The sequence below is a fragment of the Carcharhinus amblyrhynchos genome, chromosome 23 (assembly GCF_965287045.1).
Source record: "Carcharhinus amblyrhynchos chromosome 23, sCarAmb.v2.hapA, whole genome shotgun sequence".
NCBI classification, from domain to species: domain Eukaryota; kingdom Metazoa; phylum Chordata; class Chondrichthyes; order Carcharhiniformes; family Carcharhinidae; genus Carcharhinus; species Carcharhinus amblyrhynchos.
The window spans coordinates 31,913,293-31,929,644 of NC_137346.1; the positions used below are offsets into that span (position 1 = coordinate 31,913,293).

Below are 16,352 nucleotides of genomic sequence, written 5' to 3' on the forward strand. Positions count from 1 at the left end.
TGGGGTTTGTGGTTGGTTCAGACTCGAAGGGCCGAATGGCTTCTTCTGCACTGTAGAATTCTATAATCTTTTGGGAAAGAGGCCAGTCAATTTGGCGACATTTTCCAGCCACGATAGGCCCAAAATAGGAAAATCCCTCCCGAGGTCAATAGATCTTTGCACCACTATTCCCCTGGCCACCATGATTCCCGTGGTGGGTGGGATGGGTAAATTCCCCTCATTGTGTCTGTGTTGTGTCTTTGCTAAAACAGTCCAAACCTATTCCCATTTCCCAAGCTCTCCTGTGCTCCTTCCTTGGCTTTAAATATTTATCCCATTTTCTTTTCAAAAAGTGTCTGACAACTGCTGGTGGTAAGGTTTTCCGCACTCAGACAAGCTACTGAGATCTTTCTTCTAACTTATCTTCTTGCTGTCTCGGTAACGTTTCTCAGCTAATGATCTTCACAACCCATCTCCCTTCACTCGGTCCCCAGACAGATGAAATAGGCTTTTCCTGTTTATTCCAGGAAAATGCTTTATAATTTTAGAAAGCATTGATTTAATTTTCTCTGCTTCAGTGGAGATAGTCCCAGTATTTCCTTGTAACTGCAAAATCGCATCCTTGAAATGTATCAACATTACAATTCCCATTGTGGCACACTAAACCAAAATAACCAAACTTACAGAATGCCCCCCAAAATGAAGAGAATTACCTACAAGGTTCCACTTTTTGAAGTTTTTACTTTGACTGGAATCAGACCCAACACACAATACATGTCAATTAAGAAGCATATGAAAATAAAAAGGTAAACTTCACTTTGAGTAGCTGATGCAAGAAAAATACATCTTACGCAACCACAAGCACTCCCCACATAATTGTACCACTATTTTGGCTGTACAGTGGCAAAATATAACACAACAACATAAGAACTAGGAGCAAGATTAGGCACTTCAAACCCTGAAGCCTGCTCCGCCACTCAATATAATCATGGCTGATCTCATCTTGATCTCATCTCCGCCTTCCTACCCATTCCCCACAACCCTTTATCTCGCTACCAATTAGAAACCTATGTATCTCCTCAGATTTGTTCCAGCCTCCACTGCAGTCTGTAGAGAATTCCACAGTAGCACGGACCCTTTGAGTGAAACAGTTCTTTCAAATTTCTGTTTTTTGCCACCCCCTGAGCCTAAAACTGTGACCTCTCATTCTAGAATGCCCAACAATGCTGCTCCTTATTCACACAGAGTAGGTCCGACAACAGTTTTCACGCCCCAGTTTCATGGGCATGATTTATCATCAGCAAGGTTCACTTCTGTGAAACCGCATGGCAGATTTCCAGAGTTCTTTTTCAACCAACCATCCAACCACTATCACCATCATTCAGGTTTGGCCACTTCTGGGAAAACACTCAGTTTTTTTGGATTTCTGAGTGATTCACACAGCTTTTCCAGGTTTGAGACCTTTTTAGCCAGCTCTCTCAGCACCCCCAAGAGATCCTGTCTCCTTTTTTGCCAGCCAGGAAAAGCAGACCTCTTCCTGCCAGTATTTTGTTTCTTCTCCTCACAAGAATTCTCTGTGTCCCTCTTTCTGTGTCTGATTGCTTTGTATGTGTGTCTCCTGTGAGCCGATCGCCTTCACGCTCCAGTTGAGGTCAAGGTAGCTAATTATCATTTTCACCGAGATACAAGGTTAATGTGATTCATGTAACCATGGGGAATAAGGCAGGCCAGCTGTTTATGAGCTATTTAGGTTGCTTGAAATTCAATGGATTTAGACAGACAGGAGTTCCCCATGGTCAGCAGAGACAAGAGTCTGCATGGCAGGAGGAGAGAGAGAGAGAGAGAGAGAGAGAGAGAGTCTTTAGTCAACATGATGCCGCCTGCAGCCATTGGATTCTGGGAGATTCGGCCAGGAAGAAGAAGAATCATCAGAACAAGCCTCTTGTTGATTGAAGAAATTCACTGAAAATTGAGGCAAGCACCTGAACATGTTCACTCAGAGTCACTATTTGGAAAAATCGGGATACAGGAATCCATTGAAAACTGGGAGAAATTGTGTACTATTTGCAATAAGGACTGTAATTCTGTGGTGAGTGCAATAAGTCTGAAAGGGGAACACTCTTTTCTGTAGGTTAAAATATAAATTGTCAACAGAAAGAAAATAATGTTCAGTCAGTAGTTTTTTTTAAAAATAATGTATTATGGCAGCATTTTTTAAACAAAATCTTGCCTCGTCAGTCTTTCAGCTAATAACTGGAAGTTTGAATCTCTTTATAAAAATTATCGGTCTCTGCAGCGATCATAAAATTTTATCTTGCGCCTCACGTGCATTTTCTTCCCTGACCTTCCCTTCATACCTTCATCCCCACATGGCTCCCAGCCCAAACAATTTAAGTCCATACACTGGTCATTCATTCTGGTTTTCAAAGTCAACAAGTGAAGATGTGTTTTGACCATGGTCCATTCTACATATCACACTCCCTATAATCCTCCACATCTTTAGGTGGATTGGCTATGCTAGTAGGGTAATCCTGGGGTTACGGGGATAGGGCCTGGGTGGGATTGTGGCCAGTGCAGACTCGATGGGCCGAATGGTCTCCTCCTGCACTGTAGGATTCTATGATTCTATGTCGTACCCCAGATGTTTCCACCAGTGTCAGTCGTGGTTATAGTTTCTCCAGAAAGAATGCAGAGGCTTTCCTGCAAAATTCCCACATCCATTTTAGACAGTGGGAATATGATTTAATATGCCTTTTTCTCGTAAAAGTATTGTAGAATGTGAGATCAAAAGATTTCTGAAACACAAGCAAAGCCTCCCCTGTGACAGGCTCTGACAGAAGTGCCTCAGAATTCTCCATTCATCCACTCTGCAGCTGCAGGTTTACCATAACAAGTAGTCTGCAGTCACTCAGAAAGAACTCGATTTTCCCTGTGCCTTACCAGCTGCGTTGCACTGCAGTTTCCTAACAGGTAAGAGGACCTCATCATTTTGTACATCTATTGTTTTTACAAAAATATACAAATTTGGCCAGTTGAGCTGGCTCTCTGTGAAAGCAATTTAGTGAGATCACTGCTCTTTCCCCATATTAGACCATAAGACATACAAGCAGAATTAGGCCACTCGGCCCATCGAGTCTGCTCCTGATATGGCTGATATTTATCTCATCCCCACTTTGAATATAGTTGGCAGTGATAAATATACTTGCTACAATGATAGTTTTCTGAAAGATATAGAGGTTTCAGAAGTCTGCAAAACTCTCCTAACTTCAACCAGGACAACCAAATTCCAACTTCTTTTCTTCAAAAACCTGTTTCTTTCTCTGTTACAAATCCAGGACTACACATAAAACGAATATCACATGGTCCTGTCAATCACTCATCTAAAATTGCAGGGAATTTAAGTAAACAAAAGTCTATTAACTCTATTTAACATAAATACTTGAATAATTGCTCCGCTCTCGCAGTATCCAAGCTTTATTCCTTCCAGACGTACTGACTACTTGTAGAAAAAAGCTGAATTTTAAAACGTCCTGAAACATAAAAATCACACAGTATATATACATTTAATTTGCACACTTTCATCACAATAGGGACAGGTTCTATCTACTCTTGTATGCATCTCACATGCTTTTGAACAATCCTATCAAATTTCTTCCTAACTTTCTCTGCTCTAATCTACCAACATACTGAAGTCTCGCAGTGCTGGAACCTTGGTCATATATATTTTCTATACCCTCTCTAAAGCTTTCACAACCTTTCTGAAGTGTTGTGCTCAGCACCAGACACACTGCTCCAGGTGAGGCCAGATGAGTTTTTATAAAGATTCATCGTAACGTGCTTGTTTTCAAACTCTATACTTCTTATTTATAAAGTCCAGTATCCTGAATGTTCTTTCAATCTCTTTCTCAATCTGCTCTGGCATCTTCAACAATATCTGTACATGTATTCCAAGCTTATGATATTGAATGATGCTGATTTGACAATTGGTGATGGGATGATTGTTGATATCTCAATTGCCTTCACGGATTACATGATTGAATGAGTTGCAAGATCTGTTTGCCCTGCATGTACAGGGTTCACATGGCAGCTGTTTCTCACCAGCCAGTGATTGCAAACTCAACTAGTGAATGTCTTCTAATGTCCATTTCATGACAGCTTCAACGTGGTGATGGTATTTGAGTGGCAGACTTGCGTATGACTTTTGCTTGTGCAAATTCTGCTAAATCATTCACACTACTAGTTTTCTCCAGTCTTAGAATTCTTATTAGACTTGTATTTTGTTTGTATCCATTTTATAAGGTTACTTAGGATCATGATTTGTTGCTAAATCCATCCAGTGGCGGATAGGGTGTAGCAAAGACATGACAAACTCATACCTAAAGTTAAATGAATTTAATTTGTGTTGTAAGATTGCAGTACATAAATGTTACCTGGCTCTGGGAAAAGAAGTGTCAGTACTGATCTAATAACTCTGAATCTTGGTCTGATGGATGTCTGCTCATTCAGTTTTTGTGTTCTTAAAACCATTACAAGCCAGGATCTGTCCAAATATTTCCTGAATGCATTTTTTAAGATAAATCACCCATTTATGAAGCAAGAGGAAACATTACCACTCATTCTTTTTGCATTATAGTCACATCTCAAGCCAGTGCAAAACTGAGTTCTATTTAACCTTTTTCCAGCAATTTACAAAGTTTGTAGTGCTCAAATACAGAGGAAAATTTCCAAACTGACCTCAACATTTACTTTCGATATTCAATACATTTGTTTGTGAAGGTTTCTAAGGAACAATCGTATTGCCACCCTGTAATCCAAAAAATGGTTATTCTCATTATCATATTCTTAATGATATCTGCTTTCTTATTTCAGTGTGTAAACTCTTGGAATAAATCAGGGCACCTTTTCTGTTTTTGTGTGTGCACAGGAGGCTCCTGACAGGTTGAAACACAGTGACTTTGAGCGTGTGCTGAGAGAGTCTCAGAAAGAGGTGTTGAGGCTACAGAGACAGTTAGCTGTGGTCTCTCTGCGAGAATCTCCTCACCAGCAGAACTCAGGGCCTGTGAGTAAAATGATCATGCAACACTGCCTTATCACATCAACTCGCATCTTTAAAAATACATACATACCGTTGATTGATCCCTATGTTCTTAGCTCCATTTGGTCTTCTGTGATCTGTGTATATTGCTGTATTTGTCGGGCAGCACGGTGGCACAGTAGTTAGCACTACTGCCTCACAGTGCCAGGCACTCGTGTTCAATTTCTGGCTCTGTGTGGAGTCTGCACGTTCTCCCCATGTCTGTGTGGATTTCCTCTGGGTGCTCCCATTTCCTCCGACAGTCCAAAGATATGCGGGTTAGGTTGACTGGTTATGGTAAATTACCATTTAGTGTCAGGAGGACTAGCAGGGTAAATATATGTGGCTACAGGGATAGGGACTGGCTGGGTGGGATTGTGGTGGGTGCAGACTTGATGGGCTGAATGTCCTCCTTCTGCATTGTAGAGATTCTATGAATAAGGTGGATAGTCATGTAGGTCATTGGTGGAGTTCTTGGCTCAATCCTATTTGATTACCTGACCCGGGCTATCCAACACTCAAATTCTAGTCCCCTCTCTGTCTTATGTAAATTTTCCTGTGCACCGTTCCACCCAAACCCAGAGTCCGGGGGTGAAATATTCCTGCTCTTCCCACATTGACATGTGATCTCCGCATGGCACAGGTTTCCCAGCAGTGAAGGATGTGAACAATAGTGTTCATGATGTGGAGATGCCGGCGTTGGACTGGGGTAAACACAGTAAGAAATCTGACAACACCAGGTTAAGTCCAACCGATTTATTTGATAGTAAACTCACAAGTTTTTGGGGTTTCTCCCTTCGTCAGGCGAAAGCTTGTGAGTTTACTATGAAATAAATCGGTTGGACTTAACCTGGTGTTGTCAGATTTCTTACTAATAATAGTGTTGACAGTGGTAGAAATCCCACCATGGGTCTTGTAGCATCAGGGTAGACTGAATCAGGAATAGATGAGTACACTCCATCTCAGACAGGTTCAGCCACCTACACCCCAAAGACAGACAGTTAGCGGAGTAGTGGGCATCAGAATACAAATCAAAGCTGGAACAGAGAGAGACTCAGTTTAAACAATTAAGAAATGCAGGTGAGAGACCAGGCCATATACAGTGCGGCTTCACCACAAACAGATAAAGGAAAGAAAGACTGGCACTTTCACAATCACGGGAATTTCCAAGCACTTTTTATTTATTAGTATAATAAATAGGCTTATATTAACATTGCAATGAAGTGAAAATCCCCTGGTCGCCACACTCTGGTGCCTGTTCAGGGAGACAGAGAGAGCATTTACAATGGCCAATGCACCCTAACCAGCACATCTTTTGGACTGTGGGAGGAAACCGAAGCACCCTGAGGAAACTCATGCAGACACGAGGAGAACGTGCAGACTCAGCACAGACAGTGGCCCAAACCGGGAATTGAACCCGGATCCCTCACACTGTGAGGCAGCAGTGCTAACCACTGCACTACTGTGCCGCTTTACAGTCAATGAAACACTTTGAAATATGACCACTGTTATAATGTAGGAATTATGGAAACTAGTTTGTGCTCATCAAGCTCCTGCAAACAGCAATGTAACAATTCCAGAATAATCTGTTTTTTGTAAAGTTGATTGAGGGTAAATATTGGCCAGGATGCCAGGGGCTGAATGTTCCCTTCCCGCCCACCACAGGAATCATAGGCAAACCATGAAAATGAGTGTAGACCTTGGGCAGGATTTTCCCATCTTGGGTCGGTAGCTGGAGAATCCCACCCCAGGGATAACTCTTCCACTGTTCTTCGAAGTAGTGCCGTGGGATCTTTTACATCTACCCAAGCAGGGAAATAGACCTTGTTTTAACATCACATCCAAAGAGGCACCTCCAACAGTGCAGTGCTGCTTCAGTATTGTACTGGGCCGTCAGCTTTGATGTTTGTGCTCAAGCCCTGCAGCGTGTCTTGAACCCAGACCTTGTGGTTCCAAGGCTAGTGTGCTACCAACGGATGTCGCACAGACAATAAGTAGTAACTGACCATTGCTTCTAATTGAAACTCTTTATATGACATATGTTATTATAAAGCATGCCTTCAAACCCATGAAACATAGTTCTAAGCAAGTAAGCCTGTCTCCATTTGGATTTGCACTAAATTAATAAGGTGTGATCAAGAGGCTTACAGCAGTAACTCTTGACAGTTTCCGGAGTCTTAATGTTGGCGCTGATACTGCAACTGTGACTCTCCAAAACTAGATTTTGGAGTCTAGAGAGTTTACCAGCAGCTCTAGCAGCAATGTGTAGAGTGTGGAGGACATTCATTTATGTGACGTCAACGTTACCTCCTCCTGTCCAGCAGAATTAATGTAACGGTCAACTACGCAATAATGGAGGGTACAGCTATTACCGATAACCTCTAAAACAAATTGGACAGAGACATATTTTAATACTAACATAATCAGATCCAGAGTATTTTACAAACAAGATCGCCTGAGCATAAATTGAAACATATTTTAACATCTGGAACAGCTTGCCTCTCACTTTCAACTGATTCTTTCAGTGATATGCAACAAGATTATCCCCAGAGACCCTTTCTTACCAACTCAGTGTGGAAACAGAGAGGTAAAGAGGGAAGAGAAGAAACATGAAAATTCACATCTGTTATACTCAAGATCAAAGAATATTTTCTGGGGCAGACAGTCTTGTTAATAATCGAGTTTATCATTCAGACATACACACTGGTTAAAAATAAAGGTTTAATTCACTTCTGATACATGACTTTCATATCCAAAATCATGACAGCTTTTTAAATTTGCCTTCAGTGGGAGTCTGCAAAGTCATACATTTTAAGTTCTCAGACATGACAGGATTGCAAAAGCAATTAACTTATGAAAATGTCTAATGACATTGCTTTGTGAAACTGGTAAATAATCCCCATGAAAATATAGATATCCCAGGACTTTATTTACTACTTGCCTGTTTTGTCACCACAAAATGAAGGGAAGGATTTGAAAAAAAATTATCCGTGTTTTAAAGTCAACGCGCTGTTTCACCAGAAAGCAGTGTGGGTCAGCAAGCGCAGGGATGATGGGGAAAAGGACGTAAAAGTTTATTTATTATTGTCACGAATAGGCTTACATTTACATCGCAATGAAGTTACTGTGAAAATCCCATGGTCACCACACTCCGGCGCCTGTTTGAGTACACTGAGGGAGAGAATTTGGCACTGCCAGTGAACATAACCAGCACGTCTTTTGGACTGTGAGAGGAAACTGGAGCACCTGGAGGAAACCCAAGCTGATACGGGGAGAATGTGACACTGCACAGACAACCACCCAAGCTAGGAATCAAACCCAGGTCCCTGGTACTGCAAGGCAGCAGCGCTAACCACTGTGCCATTGCGCTTCCTACACTTAATGCGTGTCTTGGATGATCTCAGGTTTACCAAAAGTAGAACACGGGAAACCAGTTCGGAGTGCATTAGAACTAAAAAATGAATGGATGAGGGTTTCAGCAGCAGATGAGTTGAGACAGGGTCGATGAGGTGATGTTGCAGAAATGGAAATAGGAAGTTGCTGAGCATGTTGATAAGAAATAGGAGGGACGAAGCATGATTCATGCAGAACATAGAATCTCTATAGTGCCAAAGGAAGCCATTCAGCCCATCGAGTCTGCACTGACTCTGACAGCGTATCCTATCCCTGCCCTATCCACATAACCCCACATGTTACCCTGCTAATTCCCCTAACCTACACATCTTGGGTCACCAAGGGGCATTTTAGCATTGGCCAATCCACATTACCTGCATAATCTTTGGACCAAGGGAAGAAACTGGAACACCCAGAGGAAACCCATGCAGACATGGGGAGAATGTGCAAACTGCACACAGACAGTGACCCAAGCTGGGAATTGAACCCTGGTCCCTGGAGCTGTAAGACCACAGTGCTAACCACTGTGCCACCGTGCTGCTCAATCAGTGACAGTAACACAGGGTTGGGAAGATAAACCACAATATGATTCCCTGGCTATAATTTAACAGATAAAAATGGAACCAAAGTAAGTCCTTCAGCAAGAACGCATTCAACTTTAAAAGCTGGTGGCAAAAGTCAATGCGTCAGGTCTTTGCTCAGCAAGAAACTGGAGATGTAGATTAAAAGTGACAGATCATCTGAGTAGTCAGACATACTGATGTCTGATTACTCATTTGATCTGTCACTTGGAGGTTGAGTCCTGTAGCCAGTCTTTCGGCAAGAATGCATTCAATTTAAAATAAGCTAACATTTAAAAGCCAAAAATAGCTACCGCAAAAAAGGTTGTTTGTGCTGGACAATTTTCAGAAATTGGCCAAACTCTGCCTCACAGCATGCCACAGGACATTGATATACACACAATACACTCGTCAAGACACAGCTAACAAAGTCACCAGGCCACACAATTGGCTTTGTACCTATGGACTGTAGAATACCTACAGATTTGGAGTCACTGGGCGGAATTTTCTTGTCCGCCTGCCTTGGGAATCATAGCAGGCGGGACATGGACCATGCAAAGGTCCGTTGACCGTGGGTAGGATTTTCTGGTCTTAGAGGAGCACGGCTGGAAAATCCAGTCCAAAATTCCTTCCAGTCTCCATCCCTGGAAAATGTTGATTGCAAATGTTGATTGGAGTGAATATGATTAGCAGGAACTTCTTCAGCAAAACAGCCTTGATATTTTAATGAGCTATTCATGAACTAGGATATGAGATTGTTACAATATGTTAAAAGACACAGATTTATGAAGATGCGCTGCAGCAACTCACCAAGGCTCCTTAGGCAACACCTTCCAAACCCATGACCGCTACCATCTAGAAGGACAAGGGAAGCAGTCATGTGGAAACATCACCAGCTGGAAGATCCCCTCCAAATCACTCACTATCCTGACTTGAAACTGTATCACATAAGAACATAAGAAATAGGAGCAGGAGTAGGCCATCTAGCCCTTCGAGCCTGCCCCGCCATTCAATAAGATCATGGCTGATTTGTCGTGGCTCAGTTCCACATTCCTGCCCTCTCCCCATAACCCTTAATCCCCTCTCTTATCAAAAACCCATCAACCCACGTCTTAAAAATATTTAGCGAGGCAGCCTCCAACACTTCAACGGGCAGAGAATTCCAGAGATTCACCACCCTTTGAGTGAAGAAGTTCCTCCTCAACTCCGTTCTAAACCGCTCCCCCTTTATCTTGAGGCTGTGCCCCCTAGTCCTACTATCCTTTCTGAGCTGGAAGAGTCTCTCCACCTCTATCCTATCCATCCCATTCATCATCTTATACGTCTCAATGAGATCTCCCCTCATTCTTCTAAACTCTAACGAGTACAAGCCTAGTTTATTCAGCCTCTCCTCATAGCTCAACCCCCTCAACTCCGGCATCAGCCTAGTAAACCTCCTCTGCACACCCTCCAAGGCCAAAATATCCTTGCGTAAGTACGGCGCCCAGAACTGCACACAGTACTCCAGCTGCGGCCTCACCAATGCCCTATACAGCCGCAGCAAGACCTCTCTACTTTTATATTCAATCCCCCTCGCTATGAAGGCCAGCATCCCATTCGCCTTCCTGACCACCTGCTGCACCTGCAGGATGGGTTTTTGCGACTCATGCACAAGGACCCCGAGGTCCTTCTGCACCCCGTCGCCTGCTGTAATCACCATTCCGTCACTGTCAAAATTCTGGAACTCCCTCCCCAATAGCACAGCAGTTATACCTACACCTCAGTGGTTCAAGAAGGTAGCTCATCATCATCATCTTAAGGGTAATTAGGGATAGGCAATAAAAGCTGGCCTAGCTAGAGATGCCCACGTCCTAAAAACAAATTAAAAAAAGCTACCATTTATAATGTTTTTTAAAATACCATCAGTTTGTAGTGGTGATTAGCCACCTGCGTCTGGGGTTAAATTTCCAAGCAGAGTGGATTGTTTGTACCTTCAGTGTCTGGTCACTATGTTACAAGTTGTAACGTTAGAATCGAAAACCTAGGCTTGTGCCAAAGTATTTGCACGTTCACTTCAATCCTCATGCCTGCACAATCCCCTTGTAGCTGCAGGTTGCAACCCTTGAGCTGCCTGTTATAAGTGGCACAGAATTAATGAGGATCTTCCAGCCTCACATTCTATCTACAGTCAGATCTCACATCAAGCCTTACTGAGAAATTGTTAGTTCACCCTCTATCCAAGAGCTTATTTTCCCCTGAATACTTACTTCAAGACTCACCATAAATTCACAGATCTGTTTCTGGGTTCTGTCACTGTGACTACAGTCTAATCCTCAACACAATTCTGCACCTATGGCCTAAGTCTTGCACCATTCTACTGCCTATCATCTGACACTGACCTCAGTACACTCATCCACACCTTGTTTCTTCTGGGCTTGACTAGCCCAATGGCTACTGGTTGGCCTGCCACCTTCTCCCCTCTGTATACCTGGTTATCCAAAATGTGTCCTAACTTGCACCAAATCATTTTCACTCTTTGCCCCTGTGCTTGCTGACCTAATTACTGATTAAACAATGCCTTGATTTTAAAATTCTCATTCTTGTTTTCAAACCCCTCCTTGGTCTTACTCTTCCCTATCTCTCTCACTTCCTCCAGCTGTATAATTCTCAGAGACATCAACATTCCTCCAATCCTGGTTTCTTGAATGTCACTGATATTAATTGTTCCACCATTGGCAGCCTTGAGTTGCCATGGTGTAAGCTCTGGGATTTCTGTCTCTGGAATAAAACTCTCTGCCTCTCCCCCTCACTTTCCCCCTTAAACATATTTCTTAAAAACCTACCTGTTTGACAAAGCCTTCGCCTATCTGCTCTAATATATTCTTAAGTGGCTCACTAATGCTCCTGTGAAGAGCTTTTGAATGTTGTATTCATATTTCATATTTATCATAATAAAAGTCTGGCATGGGTATTAATAAATTATTTACAATATAACTCTAACCATCAATATTCTGTGTGTTACCATTAATCAGAAACTTAACTGGACCAACCACACTGTGGCTACAAACTGCAGATTAGAGGTTGGGAATTCTGCTGTGATTAATTCATCTCCTGATTCCCTAAAGCCTGTCCACATCTATAAGGTGCTGAGAGATCGAGGTTCAGGAGATGTGGCAAACTATAGCATTAAGGCAGATAAGCAGAAGAGTAATCTGGAAAATGGAAGCCAGAAAATAGCAGAAGGGATAGAGAGAAACAAACCTAAGAATGTACCAACAGTCAAAACTATATGTTACAGAGGTAACAAAAAAGTAAAACTAAAGTTTCTGTATCTGAATAAGCTAAACATTCAAAACAAAGTACATAAATTGATACGCACATTGAAGTAAATAAACATGATCTGTTGGCCATTATGGAGATGAGACCGCAGCATCACGTTCGATGGGCCGAATTGCCTTCTCCTGCACTGTAGGGAATCTTTGACTCTATGACAGGGATTCAGTCCTGAATATTGAGTGGTACGTTCAGGAAGACTAGAAAGCTAGGTAAAGGTGGAAGGTGAATTAAGGATGGCATTGGTACAAGAGATGACCTTGGTTCAGGATGCCAAGATGTAGAATTGGTTTAGGTGAAGTGAGAATTGGTAGGGGAAAGAAGTCACTAGTGAGTCGCTAACAATAATCATAATGTAGGACGAAGTATACAAGAAGAAATATTGGGTGCTTGTGAATGGGCCAACAAGAATCATGGGTGATTTTAATCTACATATAAACCAGAAAAATTAGACTGGCAGTCGTAGCCAGAGTTCATAGAACACCTTTGGGATAGTTTCTTAGGGTTCTGGAATCAATTAAAATATTTTCTTACTTTAAAGAAAAATTCTAAGAAGAGGATCTACTATCAGTGGTTAGCTAAAGAAGTTAAGAAAGCATCAAACTTGAGGAAAACACATATAACCAAGAAGATGACTGAAAAGTCAGATGGTTCAGCAAAACATAAAGAATGGCAGAGGATGACTAAAAGATCAATCAGGAGAAAGAAATTAGAGGAAGTATGAGAGGAAATTGGCTAGAAATGAAAAAACAATAGCATGAATTTCCACGGGTATTGAACAAAAACAAAGTGACTATTGACCCCTTTGAGAGTGACAATGAGCAGTTAATAATGGATAACAAGGAAAGCAAATTTAACCCCCCAATTCAAGAAGGGAGAGAGGCAGAAAGAAAGAAAACTACAGGCCAGTTAGCTAGACATGGAGAAAGTGTTAGAATCGACCATTAAAAAGTTAAAAGCTGGGCACAGAGAAAGACTGAAGATAATTGGGAAGAGTCGGCATGATTTTGTGATAGGGAAATCATGTTTAGCCAATTTACTGAAGTTCTTTGAAGGAGTTGAATACATGGTGGATAAATGGGAGCCTGCAGATATACGTTTGACAAGTTGCCACATAAAAAGTTTATGTGCAAAATTTTAGCTTTTGGTGTTGTGGGTAACGTATTAACATGGATATAAGATTACCAAAAAATAACGGTGTGCGTATTTTTCTAACTGGCAAGGTGTCACAATTGGAGTCTCACAAGGGTCTGTGCTAGAGCATCAGCTTTTTACAATTTATGTCACTGACTTAGATGAATGGAGCAAAGGCATGGTAGCTAAATTTGCAGATGACACATAGAAAGGTAGGAAAGCATATTGTGAAGAGGGCGTAAGGAGTTTGCAGACAGATATAGTTAGGTTGAGAGTAAATCTGGCAGATGGAATTTGATGTGGGAAAATGTGAAGTTGTTCACTTTGGCAAGAATAAAAAAGCAGTGTGTTACTTAAATGGAGAATGACAACAGAATTCCAAGGTGCAGAGAGATCTAGGTGTTCTAGTGCATGTGTCACCAAAGGTTAGTATGCTGGTACGGCAAAGGAATACTGTATGATGAGAGGAATTTGCCATGAAAAGAAGGATGTTATACTTCAGATATATAGGGCATTGGTGAGGCCATATCTCAAATACAGTGTGCAGTTTTGTTCTCCTTATTTAATGAAGGATGTAAATGCATGGGAGGTGATTCAAAGGTTTACTGGATTGATATCTGGAATGAGCGGGTTGTCTTCTGAGGATAAGTTGAAAAGACTGGGCTTGTTATCACTGAAGTTTCAAAGAGTGAGGGGTCACTTGATTGTGCTATATAAGAACCTGAATGGCATTTGACCATAAGAAAAAGGAACAGGAGTAGGCCATTTAGCCTTTCTAGCCTGCTCTGCCATTTAATAAGATCATGGCTGATCTAACACTCACTAAGTCCACTTTCCTGCCTGTCCTCCATAAGCATTAATTCCCCTGCTGATAAAAAAGCTATTGATCTCAGGCTTTAAAATGTTCAAGAACTCAGCCTCCACAGCTGCCTGAGGTAAAGAATTCCAAAGGCTCTCCACTCTTTGAGAAAAGAAATTCTTCCTCAAATGTGTGAATCACCTTATTCTGTGACTAAACCCTCTGATAATACACACTTCTATGAGTGGAAACATTCTCTGAACGTTTACCCTGTCTAACTCCCTAAGAATCTTCTGTTTCAATCTTATCTCCTCTCATTCTTCTGAACTCCAAGGAGTTATCCGATATTTCCTCACATGGCAGTCCTTCTATACCTGGCACCATCCAAGTCAACCTCCTCTATATTGCATCCAATGATAATATATCTTTCCTTAAGTAAGGGACCAAAACTATACAGAGTATTCTAAATGTGGCCTCACTAGTATCTTATACAGTTACAGCAACATCTCTTTATATTCCAATTCCCTTGAAATAAAAGCCAGCCCTCCATTTGTCTTCTCAATTACCTTCTGCACCTGTATACTTGCTTTCCTGGTTTCATGAATAAGGGCCTCCGTTTGTGCTACAGTTTTCTGCAGTGTCTCTCTATTGAAATAACAATCTGCCTTCTCGCTCTTTCTTCTAAAATGATGTCACTTTTTCCCACGTTGATTTCCATTTGACAAATTTCTGCCCGCACTTGAACACCACCACCTCAAAGTTCCCATTCAATTCACACACCATCTCAACATTGAGTTATATTGTTGTTGTTCCTTTGTCACTGAGTCAAAATCCTAGAGCATCCACCCCGTGCCCCCCCCCCCCCCCCCCCCAAAAACAGCACTGTGGATGTACCTACACCACACGAACTGCCATGCTTCGATGAGGTGACTCACCTCACCTTCTCAAAGGCAATTAGGGACACATCCCCCTCAATGAATGAAAAAATCTGGCCCTTTATCTGCTATCTAAATCAAATGCTGACTCCAAATCTTAGCCACAATCGGGCTAAATCACTTACCTACAGTTTCTTTCCTCTTGTTTTAAATTTCTGTTGTTCCTAATTTTCCTCAGTACTACAATTCGTCACCATCCACTACATGAATTCTTTGCTCCTTTGACTCTGAACTCCATTGCACTATTGACAGTCATGTTTCCAGCCATTCAGGCCCCATTCTGGATTTCCTCCCTCTCCCCACTCACCTTTATTTCATTAGGGGCCTTCTTAAATCCCTCCAAAGTGAACGAGCTTTTGGTCACCCTCCCTGGTATTTCTTTCTTTAACTCGGCATCTATTTTTGTCTGATTATACGAACCTGTGAACTGCCCTAGGACTTTTTTTTCCATGTTAAAAGTGCTTTATAAATGCAATTGTTTTTGAGGTGTTTTTATGTTGTAATGAAGTATCATACTGCATCTCATCACCTCTATTAAAAAAAACTGACAGAATCTGGTAACTGAGTTTCTGACTAGACTTAACCTGTACAGGTTTCCCCCTCCCAATCAGCAAATGAAGGAGAGATTGCAGCAGAGCTGTTAGCAGTGATGATACCTGATAAGACAGTTATGTGGATTTAGACCCTACCATACTGTGCAGGAAAAGGAGGGGTAGGGCTGGATCAGTGCACCCGTCACTGCTGTAGTATGGGCATCACACACTGATCTCACGTCTGTTATCCCGCTATAAAATGTGAGAGTGAATGTGATCCTCGTTTCTTCTGGAGAAAGGTAATATTGTTAATTTTCCTGTAGAATGATGAAATGGGAAAATGAGTGCCTCACTCTCCATTTGTGCCAATGAGACTGTCCTTATAAATCCTTCGTCTGTTGCTTGGCAGCAGCAGGGTCTTTGCCTAGTTAGATACAGCACTACCAATACAGACTCTGCATTCATACAGCCTGAATCACAAAGACAGAGCAGGTAATTTTCAAAGGCTTTTCCCCCTTCTCCCGACTACTATTTAAGTTACAAAAGGCTTTTGTTTGGTGAAGGGCAGCTTGAATTTTAGCCTGTTTGACCAAGAGCTTGTTAATATTCCTGATTTCTGGCTTGCTGTTACAT

At 41.8% G+C, this 16,352-nt stretch overlaps 1 protein-coding gene across 20 annotated transcripts in view; it reads left to right on the plus strand.

Annotated features, from left to right (window-relative positions):
* tspoap1 (TSPO associated protein 1) overlaps positions 1-16,352 on the plus strand; it is a 253,328-nt gene that overhangs the window by 136,499 nt on the left and 100,477 nt on the right. For 18 of the 20 annotated variants that reach the window (XR_013889276.1, XR_013889277.1, XM_080210346.1 and 15 more), the window contains one exon: positions 4,904-5,038. Coding sequence is in view for 16 of the 20 variants with exons in the window: in XM_080210346.1 (XP_080066472.1) it covers positions 4,904-5,038 (135 nt within the window). In the remaining 4 variants the exon portion in view is untranslated. Of the gene's footprint in view, positions 1-4,903; positions 5,039-16,183; positions 16,212-16,352 lie in introns of those variants that run through there. The other 2 variants (XM_080210356.1, XM_080210358.1) reach the window with 2 other exon arrangements.